The sequence below is a fragment of the Montipora capricornis genome, chromosome 5 (genome assembly GCF_036669925.1).
Source record: "Montipora capricornis isolate CH-2021 chromosome 5, ASM3666992v2, whole genome shotgun sequence".
NCBI classification, from domain to species: domain Eukaryota; kingdom Metazoa; phylum Cnidaria; class Anthozoa; order Scleractinia; family Acroporidae; genus Montipora; species Montipora capricornis.
In genome coordinates this window covers 7858009-7871128 of record NC_090887.1, presented here as the reverse complement: position 1 = coordinate 7871128, position 13120 = coordinate 7858009, and the positions used below count along the sequence as shown (strand labels likewise).

The window sequence follows — 13120 nt, the reverse complement described above, 5'->3', positions numbered from 1 at the left end:
TAAACTTCAAATAGATCGTTTTCATTGTCACGCAACAAAAAAAAATCAATTCTAAACCGTTAGTACAACCGTTCAATGAGAAAAGCCAAGAAAACAAAATGTTATAAAAGACTAATACATAAACAACTTCCCAAAGTCTCTGGTCTGTGCGGTATACCATTTTCTAGTTATTGGCCGAAACGTCTCACGAAACTTTTAACAATTTTGTATGGAGGAGCCATTGTGGTACACCAGAGTCGGATCCAGGATTTTTCTTAGGAGGGGGTGCCCCCCTAGGGAACGGAGTAGCTGACTGGTGATGTCTTTTTTTTTGCAGAGCCAGTTGTATTAGAAAACCAAAGGGCTTCTCAGGGGAGTAGGGGTTCGCACCCCCTGTATCCCCCCCTAGATCCACCCCTGTACATGTACACCAACATGGCCTCCGGAAATCAGCAAAAACGTTCACTTTGCCATGAAAACGCGTTCTTTTCACTCATAAACTGGTACGCAATCTCTTGAGACACGAAATGTTGCAACTGTTGAAAGTTTCAAGTAAAGGCCTTTTTTCCAACCAAACAGCCACCATTTTATGCTTGGTGTCACGCAAGGACGAAATTCGGAAATTAAAAAAGCTGGATTTTCAAAACGAAAGATGCTACGGCTCTAAAAACTTGTGACAAGATTTAAATCTAGATTATCTTCAAGACAGCTCAGGTAAAAATTTCGAAATGTTCATTTTAGAATTTAATGACGTCACATGAAAACGATCCATTGGACAATTGGAGAGTAATTAGAACAAAAACCTAAGTTAGCAGGCAGTCACTTAAGAACAGGCTTCAGAAATCTTCCCTCAAGGCATAGTTAGTAGAGGGGAATGGTTAGGAAGCTCGGCAAACATCAAAGGAGCAAACAAAGATGCCAAGATTTAGGTTGGAAAGTCCCAGACCGTGCACAATCTTTTGTTTTGCGCTCATACACTATGCATGAATTACGTAATCAACACGTTTCTATTGGTTAGTTCCTCAGTATGGAGTAAACAACTATTGTGTTTTGTGCACGGTCAAGGCCGGAAAAGAGAACAAAAACCTACAGCAAAGAAAGTTGTCGGGTTTCATAACCATTCCCCTATATTAACTATGCTCAAGGCATCAGCAATTACGCCATGTTAAGCACATTGACAATCTTTGTAATTACTGACTAAAATAGCTTTTCATTGAATTTGTTTTTGTTTGCATTTTTAATAGACTGTTTATTTGATTTCAATAGTCAAAATAACTTTTAAAACTTATTTTGTAATCATAAGTACTTGTTCATGTAAATTTCCTTTGAGGCTTCAGGGTTCGTGCTCGATTTTGCCTATAAAATTCCAGGAGTATTTAAGGAGTTTTCAAGAACCAGGAATTGAGTTTTGAAGAAGATTGCTAGGCCATACATCATGTTTCAGGGTTTTCTTTGCTGAAAAGCCTACCTTGATGTTCGTTCCCATGTCCTGCAAGTTAAGTGCATGCACAGGCATTTTAATGTTTCCCCAATAGTCAATTTTTGTAAATGTCTCTTTAACATAGCATGATGCAATCTCAACAATTTTCACCCAAGCAAAATTTCAAGGATTTTTCAAGCAGTTTCCCATCAAGGGCTTTTCAAGGGCCCTTGAAGTGCAAAATTAAATTCCAGGACTTCAAGGAGTAGCACGAGCCCTGGGCTTTGAGAGAAAAATACTAATGAATATCATTTAGGTAAGTGTCAAGTGTATTTAGCACTTAAACACCAATAGCCCTTTTCACGGTTAGTTTTTCGCATTTGCATTACAATGTAATCTAGCATGTATGCGAGGCAATTTCAGGCTATTATGTAGTTTTAACCCGAAATTGCCTCACATCCACGTTAGATTACATTGTAATGCAAATGAGAAGAACTAACCGTGAAAAGGGCTATTGGGGAAATGTGCAAATTAAATCAACTCAATATCAAATCACAAGTTGGTTATTGAGGAGAGGGGAAAACTGGAGTCAGACCCAGACAAAAACCTCTTGAAGCACAGTAGAGAAACAATGAATTCAATCCACGTATGACACCGAGTCTGGGAATAGAACCCAGGCCATATTGGTGGGAGGCAATGCTCTCACCACTGTGCCATCCCTACTTCCAAAGACAAAAATAAAAAAAAGATAGTGCTCCATAAGAGTATTAATATTATGATAGTCATTAGCCTTATTAGAAATCTAGAACCTGATCAATGCTTCATTTAGTTTAGTGGATACAGTTTGTCAATCACTTGTTTGCAAAATTGTACAGAACAAGCCCGAAATAAGTTCTGCCTCCTTTGGTCCTCAGACATCTCAAAGCTTTCAACTGGTATAATTGATTTGTCCACCCAAATTTGCCTCTCTGAATCAAACTCTTCAACAGTTAACAGTCTTGAGCTTCTTTTCCTACCATGCTGAGATAGTATAGTTGTTCCACCCAAAACATACAGCCTTCCCACACAGCACACCATGCTTGCATAACATCGAGGTACCTTCAGACTGGGCATCAGCTGCCACTCATCCGATGAGGGATTGTACACTTCACAGGAGCTCATTGATCCCCCTCCACGGTTTCTACCACCTGCTACATAAATCTTGCCACCCATTGCTGCTCCAGAAGCCCTATACCTTCCCTCATTGAGACTCGCAACCACTTCCCATTTGTTATTGTGAGGATCAAACCTTGATGCAGTTGACAGGACAGGAATTCCGAAAGACATTAATTTGCCACCTAGAACATAGATGTGTTCCTCATCACTCACAACACAGGGGTCATCCTTTCTGGATGGGGCATTCATTTCCAACCAATTATTGGTTCCTGCATCATATTGGTAGATTTGACATCCTGACAAAGAATTAAATGACAGTCCATACAGAACATCATTCAAAACTATTACTTGTAAAAAGCTGTCAAGGTAGTCATTAGAACTGGTAGTTTGTAAGATGGACCCCCAGGTGTTCATAGCTGGCTTGTAGTACTCCATCACCTGTGACTCACCCATCTTGCGTGACTGACTATCAGCAATGTAAACTTTACTTCTACACTGGACTAGAAAGTGGTCTCGATGATGAAATGGTGCATCTGCCAGTCTGTACCACTTGTTTTGCTTTGGAAAGTAGCCTAACGTCTTTCTCCCTCCACACACAAAAATTCCATTCATGTGTGTCTCCAGGCATTTCCTTGGTTGTCGTTGATGAACGCGCCCATCAATGGAATTCAATATCACTTTCATGGCATCTGCCATAGTAGTGAGTTCTTCTTCTAACAATTCTTTCTGTAAAAAATCGCGTGATACTGACGTCAAACGGATTTGATGCAATAATTCAGGAAAGTCTCCTTCTCTTTCACTTTTGCTGTGTGACACCCACCTCACAATTCCCTTGAACACGTCATCCTCAGCATCCACAATGATGTCATCACTAGACACCCATTCCAGCAATTGCTTTGCTTCAAGCTTCAAAAACTCTTCAGTTTCCATGACATCTGTGAAATTTGAGTTGATCACCTGACGGGCTTTCTCTTTCAATTGCAAGCACTGATACTTCTCAGCAAAATAATAGTTAAACATGCAATTCTCAGTTGTGAAAATATCCTTAACGAAACTCTCCGCCATTGTTTTTAATCCAGGTAGAAGGAGGTAATTCGCCGTTGCAATCAGATTGTGGGCTCTTTCTTCGGTAACCAAAAGGTTTCCAGTATAAACGTACTTCAACACGTCTTCCATAACAGCTTCAGTTGCCTCTTCAAGCTCCACTGTGATCAGTTTTTCGCTGCTTTCTTTCATGTCGCTGTTCAGAAGAGTCAGAAAGAACGGGCTGCTTGCAGCCAGAACAGCCTTATGCGCTCTGAATTGCTTTCCTTTCACCGAGATTTTTACATCACAGAAACCTTCATTTCTTCTCAGAATATCAAGACGTTGGCCAAGTTCCTGAAGATGCTTAGAAGGGTCTGATAACATTAGCTCGTTCACTACCTCCATTCTTGCTGCGACCTTAGGATACTTCCCAGCACACCTAGCAAGCGAACCTCACAACCCACAATCCTTTGGTACCATTTCCAGTCCCCGTGGAACCAAATTTATATGCGGATGTCATCTGTTGAACCCTCTAATTTATAAGAACGGTGGAGGACGGTGCCTACTGTTGTTATTGTGCATCTCGGTGATGCTTACTAATACAGGGACATGTTTGCGCGGTTTAAAATTATGCAGAGAAAGTAGATCTTAGTAAGTACTACTGGTATCCAAAAAAAATTGGGGGTAACCGTGCATTTTCCTGATTTTTCAGAGATAATTAAATTTCAATTTGAGAAAGAACGCCATACATGGCTTTGTACTTGAAAACTTTTTACCCATATTGTTCATGAATTATCTTTGAAAAATGCGTGGTTACCCCCAATTTTATTTTTCGATTTCAATAACACTAATAATAAGATCTACATTTCCCGCATAATTGTAAACCGGGCAAAAATAACTTTGAATTAGTATAGGCACCGTCCTTAAAACTTTTTGGGTGAGATTGTTATTGGGTCTTATTGATGTTTGATGTTCACAGTCTTCAGTGAGTAGGCATGAGTTAAGTATGCTTTTACTGGCTCAATCTCTACTTACACCGTCACGATGTCTGGTATCTTGGAGCAAGGGGGGGCTTTGTTTCCTAAACTAGACAAATAACTATTAATATGGGCAAACAAAACTACTAACTGCTGAATACCCTGTCACCCTTGTTAGCACTCGGAGGTGTTCTTTGAAGAACAAGTCATTTGCAAATTTAATTAAAGTGGCAGGGTATTTAGCAGTTGAGCCAAAAAATTATGATTGCTAAATGGGTTCTTCAAAGTTGTAATTGAACACACTATCTTTCAATTTAGCTTTAAAATAATACTTTTGATTCCAAACTGAACTCGCGCTGTGTGCGTTGTAGCAGGGACCGCGTGAGTTTCAGTGACGGGCTGATCGCTTAGTGTAAAACTTAGACTGTGGACTTTGGACTGTGGCTGCAGACTTGGGGTAAAATGTTGTATAAAGGTACATTGTAAAATATAAGCTTACTGTTGGCAAAAGTAACAGCTGCAGTCATAAGTGAAGTCCCATGGTTCTGAAGTTTTGATACCTACAAGATTACAAGTTTGCCATGCCTTGTTCAGCTTAAACTACAGTGTATGTCTGTGAACAAAGACAAACAGGGAATCCCCAAGTCTGCAGATTGCAGACTGAAAACCAGGTACAAAATTCAGACTGAGGACTGATCAGTTCAATCCATCACTTTACCTGTTGTCACGCAATGGCTTCTCCGAAGTCACCCCCCTGGTTCTTTGTTTCTGGAAATAATTAGTTTACAAGGAAGTGACAGATTAACCATCTTGAAAGTGCCTCAAACTTCAAGAGAGCGTGGGATTGTGGTATGCATGAACACTCATTAAAATGCAATATTGAGAAAATGATGAGTAATATCTGAAGACACATGGAGGACAACACATGTTGTAGCCCTTGCAGCTGATCGATATATTTCCCTTTGCTGACAAAATGCAGACCGAAAGCAAAAATGATACATTCTCAGCATACAGGGTTGAGCAAAAACAATTTCAATTTGGCCTGTAAAGGCAAGGTAAAATCACAAGAAAAGTAAGCAACTAGTCAGTCACAAAAAATTCTCAGTTATCAGGGTGTGGATGGCGTTACTGATAGCTGAAAATACGACATAGCCACTTAATATAGCATAGATAACATGCGCTGTCCGTCATGATGGTGTCATCAGTCACTACTTGTGATTTCATATTGCCATGAGTATACATTAAAACCACTCGTAGTTTGAGGTACTTTCATGTCACTTCCTTGTCAACTAGTAATTAGTTGTTTCTAGAAAAAAGACTGAGAACATTCCCTCAAGAGTGTCGAGACCCGGGAAGATGACCTCTGAAAAGCAATTGCGTGACAATAGGTTTAGTGTTCAGTTTGCATTTTGTACCCGGGCTCAGACTGCATTTTGTACTGACCAACATGGAATTCTGAATTTCAGAACACAGCATGTGAAAGAAGCAACAATAGATGTTTGGACTCAAGTGTCGGCAATGGTAAAGTCACTTGGAAGCTCCAAGTAAACATAATCTTCTTTCTGTTGTTATCATAGGTGCCATGATTTGCATTCTCAAGCTTGGTACAGTTCTTTCTCATGGGAAAGTTTACAGTGGCCATGAATGGACAGCAAGAAGGGAGGGGTGGAGATGTAGCCTTGTGAGGATTATCTATCAGGAACATCTCTCCCAAGAAATGCCAAGGTCATCTTTCAAAACACCCCTCAATAAAAAATCACAATCCACATAATGTTTTTTAATTGGAAGACTTTTCAAGTGTCAAGACTGGTACAATAACCAGAGTCGGAAAAAACTCCATCTCTCGAAGTTAGATGTGTTGCTGGTTCGCATGTAACGTCATGGTGGCCATGTTGGATGGTAAGAAGAATAACCTGTCTCTCCGCCGGGAACTAAACTTTGTTATTATATAAATTCTGCAAAAAGAAATTGTATCAGTGTGTTGCCATCCAACATGGCCACCATCTCATGTGGGTGAAAACCAAGAATATGGCACATTTCAATCCTTAATCTCACTGCTGTTTACCCCTTAAGCACCTGGGCCTGGTTGTTCAAAAGCCATTTAATGCTAATCCAAGATTAAAAGTTAACCAAGGAGTTTATTTTTCCATTCCCAAAAATTAATGTTGTTCAACTCTGATCATGATTTGGCAAAATTTACATTAGAGGTCGTCAATCTTAAGAAAAAGAAACTTTCACCCAAAAGTTGAAAAAATGAAACTGAAGTTTACACTTTTTCTGGCTTAAGTTAAGTGGCTTTCGAACAACTGGGCTCTGATTATGATTATAGATAGTACAGTGCTGTAGCTATGTTTTGCGACAAATTATCATTAAACAATACATTGCATTTAAATCAAAAGAACATAACAGACAAGCAAAAAAGTGGGATTTTTTACACAATGTTTAGTTACTTGTTTAGTCCTCTTGAATGTACATTGGTTTTTTTTGTACATTATTATTGTTATTATTATTTTATAACATTTCTGTGTTGGGGTTACAGCAATTACAAAAAAAAATTAAACAAAAATAATGTGTACATTGTTAGTGTTGGGTGTTGCATTATTTTTCTTTCTTTGATTGGTTCTGACATTCAGCAAAATTTTACATTAGAGGAAGTCAATCTTGAAAAACATAAATGAGTGAAAGAAACTTTCACCCAAAAGTTGAAAAAATGAAAACAACATTTTCACTGATCCTGTATTAAGTTAATCGGCTTTTGAACAACCAGTTCCTGATTATGATTATAGTTATAGGAAAATGCTACAGCTGTATCTATCATCGCTGTTCCTAAAATAAATTTTGTTTTAAAGAAGTTGTAGCTCTGTTTTGCAACAAATTATCATTTTTAAAAACTGCATTGAGTTTAAATCAAAAAAAAAAAAAAAGTGGGATTTTTTACAAAATCTTTGGTTACTTTTTTAGTTCTCTTGAATCTACATTGTTAGTGTTTGGGTGTTGCAGTATTTGTCTTGCTGTCTTTGTTTGTTTGCTTGGTCATCATCAATAATAATCTTATTAATAACTTGAATTTAGTTCTTTATACAGATGGCCTATGTCACACAAGGTGGTTTTCAATAGGACATTGTAGAATTATAATTATTACTATTTGATTACAGAACTACAAAGCTATGCTGCTACTATAGAAATTAAGTCAAGTAATTTAAAATAACTATCAGAATAAGGAAAAACTTCAGTTCTTGCAACTCAAATTATGATACGCCTTTTTAAAAGTGTCAATATTGTTACCATCACTAGTACTGAAACAATTAATAATTTATTTATAGTCCTGTCCATTGTTGAGGATTAGTACCTCCACAATGTCAAAATCTTGTGAACTTCAAATTGGAAATTGGAGAATATTTATTAGGAAAAAGACTAAGTTAGTAGTCACTTGAGCACAGGTTTCAGAAAAGCTTCCCTCTAGGCATAAGGAACTACACCATGTTTAAATGGCACATAAACAATCTTTGTAGCGGTATTGCACATGGACGCGAAGTCGCCCAATAATAACTTCTTACTAACCGTGCGCGAGGGCCATTCTGGGGCATATTGGCCCGAGGTTGTGGCAGTACGGACCGAGCGCAGCGAGGTCCTCACAAAAACGAGCGAGGGCCAATATTCCCCAGTACGGCTCGAGCTAGCTCGGTTAGTAAGTAGTTTATTACATGGCTTTTAAATTACCTTTTGCTTTGTTTTTGCAAGCCTGTAATCGGCCTGTGGGAATTACGGAAGAATAATGCCCTACAATTCAGTCACAATTAGCCAATCAGAGCGCGCGTCATATCAGCTACAGACACAAGCCATATAATAATTAATAATATTCTAATAATACTAATAATAAATAAATACTATGGTGGCCTTTGATATTGGACATCCATGTTATGGTCAATTGCCACCTGTCAAAACAAAGTATCCGCTGACCACTATGACATGACCATATTGTGGCCTCAAGTTTAGACTCATCAAGGCCAGCTGATCAGTTACTTGTTTTTGATTGGATTGCAGGTTCAAACCAGGTTAACTTTATTGTAAGAATAAATAGCCCGGAAGCTCCGCTTTTAGGCTTGGCTGAATCTTACTCATAATTATTAATCACTGACTAAAATGGCTTTTCATTGAATTTGTTTTCATTGCTTGCATTTTTAATAGACTATTGACTTGATTTCAATAGTCAAAATAACTTTAAAAGCTTTTCGTAATCATGTGTAAAATTCCTTTGAAGGCTTTGAGAGAAAAATGCTAATGAACATAATTATTGAAGTGCCAAGTGTATTTAGCATTGAGGCACTAATTGGGGACACTGTACAAATTAAAAAAATCAACTCAATATCAAATCGCATGTTGGTTCTTGAGCAGAGGGAAAAACCGGATCTAACCCAGAGAAAAACCGCTCGAAGCAGAGTAGAGCACCAACAAATTCAACCTACACACATCACCGAGTCTGGGAATCAAACCCAGGCCACATTGGTGGGAGGCGAGTGCTCTCACCACTGCGCCATCCCTACTTCCAAAAAGAAAAACAAAAAATAAGAAAGTAATACTACGATGATGATGATCATCATGATCACCATTATTGAAATCTAGAACCTGATCAATGCTTCATTTAGTTTATTGGATGCAGTTTGTCAATCACTTGTTTGTAGAATCTTGCAAAACAAGCCTGAAATAGAGTCTGCTTCTTCTGTTCCTCAGACGTCTCAAAGCTTTCAACTGGTATAACTGATTTGTCTACCCAAATTTTCCTCTCTGCATCAAACTCTTCAACAGTTAACGGTCTTGAGGAAATAAATTGACCACGCTGTATAAGTAAAGTTGTTCCACCCAAAACATACAGCCTTCCATCACAGCACACCATGCTTGCATTACATCGAGGTACATTCAGACTGGGCATCAGCTGCCACTCATCAGATGAGGGATTGTACACTTCACAGGAGCTCATTGATTCCCGTTCACAGTTTCTACCACCTGCTACATAAATCTTGCCACCCATTGCTGCTCCAAAAGCCCTGCACCTTCCCTCATTGAGACTTGCAACCACTTCCCATTTGTTACTGTGAGGATCGAACCTTGATGCAGTTGACAAGACACCACCTGGAACACGCCCAGATAACCGGTCAAAAAATGGTGAAAATGATGAGACGCCTCCGATAACATAGATGTGTTCCTCATCACTCACAACACAGGGGTTATCCCTTCTGCATGGGGCCTTCATTTCCAACCAATTATTGGTTCCTGCATTATATTGGCAGATATGACATCCTGACCAAGAATTAAATGACAATCCATACAGAACATCATTCAAAACTAATACATGAGTGTTGGTTTTGTTAGCAAAACTGGAAGCTTTTACTACTGACACCCAGGTGTTCATAGCTGGCTCATAGTATTCCATCACCACTGACTCACCTATCTTGTGAGACTGACTATCAGCAATGTAAACTTTACTTTTGCATTGGACTGGAAAGTGTTCTTGAAGATGATATGGTGCATCTGCCAGCCTGCACCAATTGTTTTGCTTTGGAAAGAAGCTTAATGCCTTTCTCCCTCCACAAACAAAAATTCCATTCATGTGCATCTCCAGGCATTTCCTTGGTTGTGCATGAATGTGCCCATCATTGGAATTCAGTATCACTTTCATAGCATCTGCCAAAAATGTTACACCAAACTCATAATTTTTAGTGATGAGTTCTTCTTCTAACAATTCCTTCAGTAAAAAATCGTGTGATATTGATATCAGACGGATTTGATGCAATAATTCAGGGAAGTCTCCTTCTCTTTCACTTTTGCTGTGCGACACCCACCTCACAATTCCCTTGAATACATCATCCTCAGCATTCACAATGATGTCATCACTAGACACCCATTCCAGCACTTGCTTCGCTTCAAGCTTCAAAAAGTCTTCAGTTTCCATGACATCTGTGAAATTTGAGTTGATCACCTGACGGGCTTTCTCCTTCAATTCCAAGCACTGATACTTCTCAGCAAAATAATAGTTAAACATGCAATTCTCAGTTGTGACAATATTCTTTAAGAAACTCTCTGCCATTGTTTTTATACCTGGTAGAAGGAGGTAATTCGCTGTTGCAATCAGATTGTGGGCTCTTTCTTCGGTAACCAAAAGGTTTCCAGTATAAACGTACTTCAACACGTCTTCCATAACAGCTTCAGTTGCCTCTTCAAGCTCCACTGTGATCAGTTTTTCGCTGCTTTCTTTCATGTCGCTGTTCAGAAGAGTCAGAAAGAACGGGCTGCTTGCTGCCAGAACAGCTTTATGCGCTGTGAACTGCTTTCCTTTCACCGAGATTTTTATATCACAGAAACCTTCATTTCTTCTCAAAATATCAAGACGTTGACCAAGTTCCTGAAGATGCTTAGAAGGGTCTGATGACATGAGCTCATTCACTGCCTCCATTTTTGCTTCTGTAAGCAAACCTTAAAACGTCATTTCCAGTCCATGGCGGAAGGAACCGGATCAATCAGGTCTCTTTCCGCCCTGGATCAATATTACATGCGCATGTCACCTTGAGAACCTTAAAACCTTTTTGGGTGAGATTGGTATTTGTAATTGATTTTCATAGTCTTTATAGATCGTTTTCACGTGACGTCATCATTTTCTAAAAGCCAAAACTAAAGAGCCACGAAAGTTTTTATCCTCATCAGGCATAAGAGGCGGGAAATTTGTATCCATTTGCAATTTTAAAGCTCAATAGCGTGCTTCGTTTGGAAACCAGAGCATTTTGAATTTCTGAGTTATAGCGGTGCGTGACACGAGGCGACAATCGAGTTTATTGAGAATATATATTTATCTCATGGTTTTGAGCCTTTTTAGAATTTAAAGCATTAGGAAAAGTGCTTAAGTAAATAGCTGTCTGTTCAGTACAGATGATCACTCGCCTAGATAGCCAAAGTAAGTAACAGATGTTTGCACTATTTTCCGGCCGCCATATTGGTGCACCACAGATGTGCACCAACATGGCGTTTTCATACTGGGCTCTGTAAATTTCTGCGAAACATTTCGACGAATATCTGAAGATTGGGGAAACGCACGGGCCTAAAACTTGGAGAAGTGTCTTCTTCATTTATCTTCTACAACATCACGAATTCTTGACTTTTTCCACTGGATGGTTTTCGATTTATTTTTTTATTGCGTGACAGTGAAAACGATCTATTGAGTAGGCGCCGATCAACTCGAAACTTCTATATCCCCCACCCACCCCCGGCGTTTGAACTTGTGAAGATTAGATCGTTCAAATTACCACCCCCTCGGCCAAAATGGTGTTCAAATGCCCTACCCCGTCGATTTGTCTGTCAAATGCCCCTTCTAAAGAAAGCTTGTGTATAAAAATACCAACACATGTTTCGTGACCCTTTACATGATGATGCCGTTTTTACCAGACTCGAGTTACTACAAAAACACATTTTAATATTGAAACTATTAAAATGACTTGAAATTGAATTAATTAATTAATGTCAGAGAAAAGATCATGACAGACCTGCTCTAACTTCTCTGTGTGTCTTTGCGGTTGCGACGCTGTAATGTGTAAGCTTCAAAAAGTCTTCAGTTTCCATGACATCTGTGAAATTTGAGTTGATCACCTGACGGGCTTTCTCCTTCAATTCCAAGCACTGATACTTCTCAGCAAAATAATAGTTAAACATGCAATTCTCAGTTGTGACAATATTCTTTAAGAAACTCTCTGCCATTGTTTTTATACCTGGTAGAAGGAGGTAATTCGCTGTTGCAATCAGATTGTGGGCTCTTTCTTCGGTAACCAAAAGGTTTCCAGTATAAACGTACTTCAACACGTCTTCCATAACAGCTTCAGTTGCCTCTTCAAGCTCCACTGTGATCAGTTTTTCGCTGCTTTCTTTCATGTCGCTGTTCAGAAGAGTCAGAAAGAACGGGCTGCTTGCTGCCAGAACAGCTTTATGCGCTGTGAACTGCTTTCCTTTCACCGAGATTTTTATATCACAGAAACCTTCATTTCTTCTCAAAATATCAAGACGTTGACCAAGTTCCTGAAGATGCTTAGAAGGGTCTGATGACATGAGCTCATTCACTGCCTCCATTTTTGCTTCTGTAAGCAAACCTTAAAACGTCATTTCCAGTCCATGGCGGAAGGAACCGGATCAATCAGGTCTCTTTCCGCCCTGGATCAATATTACATGCGCATGTCACCTTGAGAACCTTAAAACCTTTTGGGTGAGATTGGTATTTGTAATTGATTTTCATAGTCTTTATAGATCGTTTTCACGTGACGTCATCATTTTCTAAAAGCCAAAACTAAAGAGCCACGAAAGTTTTTATCCTCATCAGGCATAAGAGGCGGGAAATTTGTATCCATTTGCAATTTTAAAGCTCAATAGCGTGCTTCGTTTGGAAACCAGAGCATTTTGAATTTCTGAGTTATAGCGGTGCGTGACACGAGGCGACAATCGAGTTTATTGAGAAATATATATTTATCTCATGGTTTTGAGCCTTTTTAGAATTTAAAGCATTAGGAAAAGTGCTTAAGTAAATAGC

At 39.0% G+C, this 13120-nt stretch overlaps 2 protein-coding genes across 2 annotated transcripts; both read right to left on the bottom strand.

Annotated features, from left to right (window-relative positions):
* Positions 1-1671: 1671 nt before the first annotated feature.
* LOC138049333 (kelch-like protein 12) lies at positions 1672-4229 on the bottom strand. Its single transcript, XM_068895560.1, has one exon. The coding sequence runs from the start codon at positions 3983-3985 to the stop codon at positions 2225-2227; it is 1761 nt and encodes a 586-aa protein (XP_068751661.1). The 5' UTR covers positions 3986-4229; the 3' UTR covers positions 1672-2224.
* A 1544-nt stretch (positions 4230-5773) lies between these two features.
* On the bottom strand, positions 5774-11389 carry LOC138049332 (kelch-like protein 3). The gene has a single exon (XM_068895559.1). It carries the CDS (start codon positions 11006-11008, stop codon positions 9200-9202), a length of 1809 nt encoding a protein of 602 aa, XP_068751660.1. The 5' UTR covers positions 11009-11389; the 3' UTR covers positions 5774-9199.
* Between the last annotated feature and the right edge of the window lie 1731 nt (positions 11390-13120).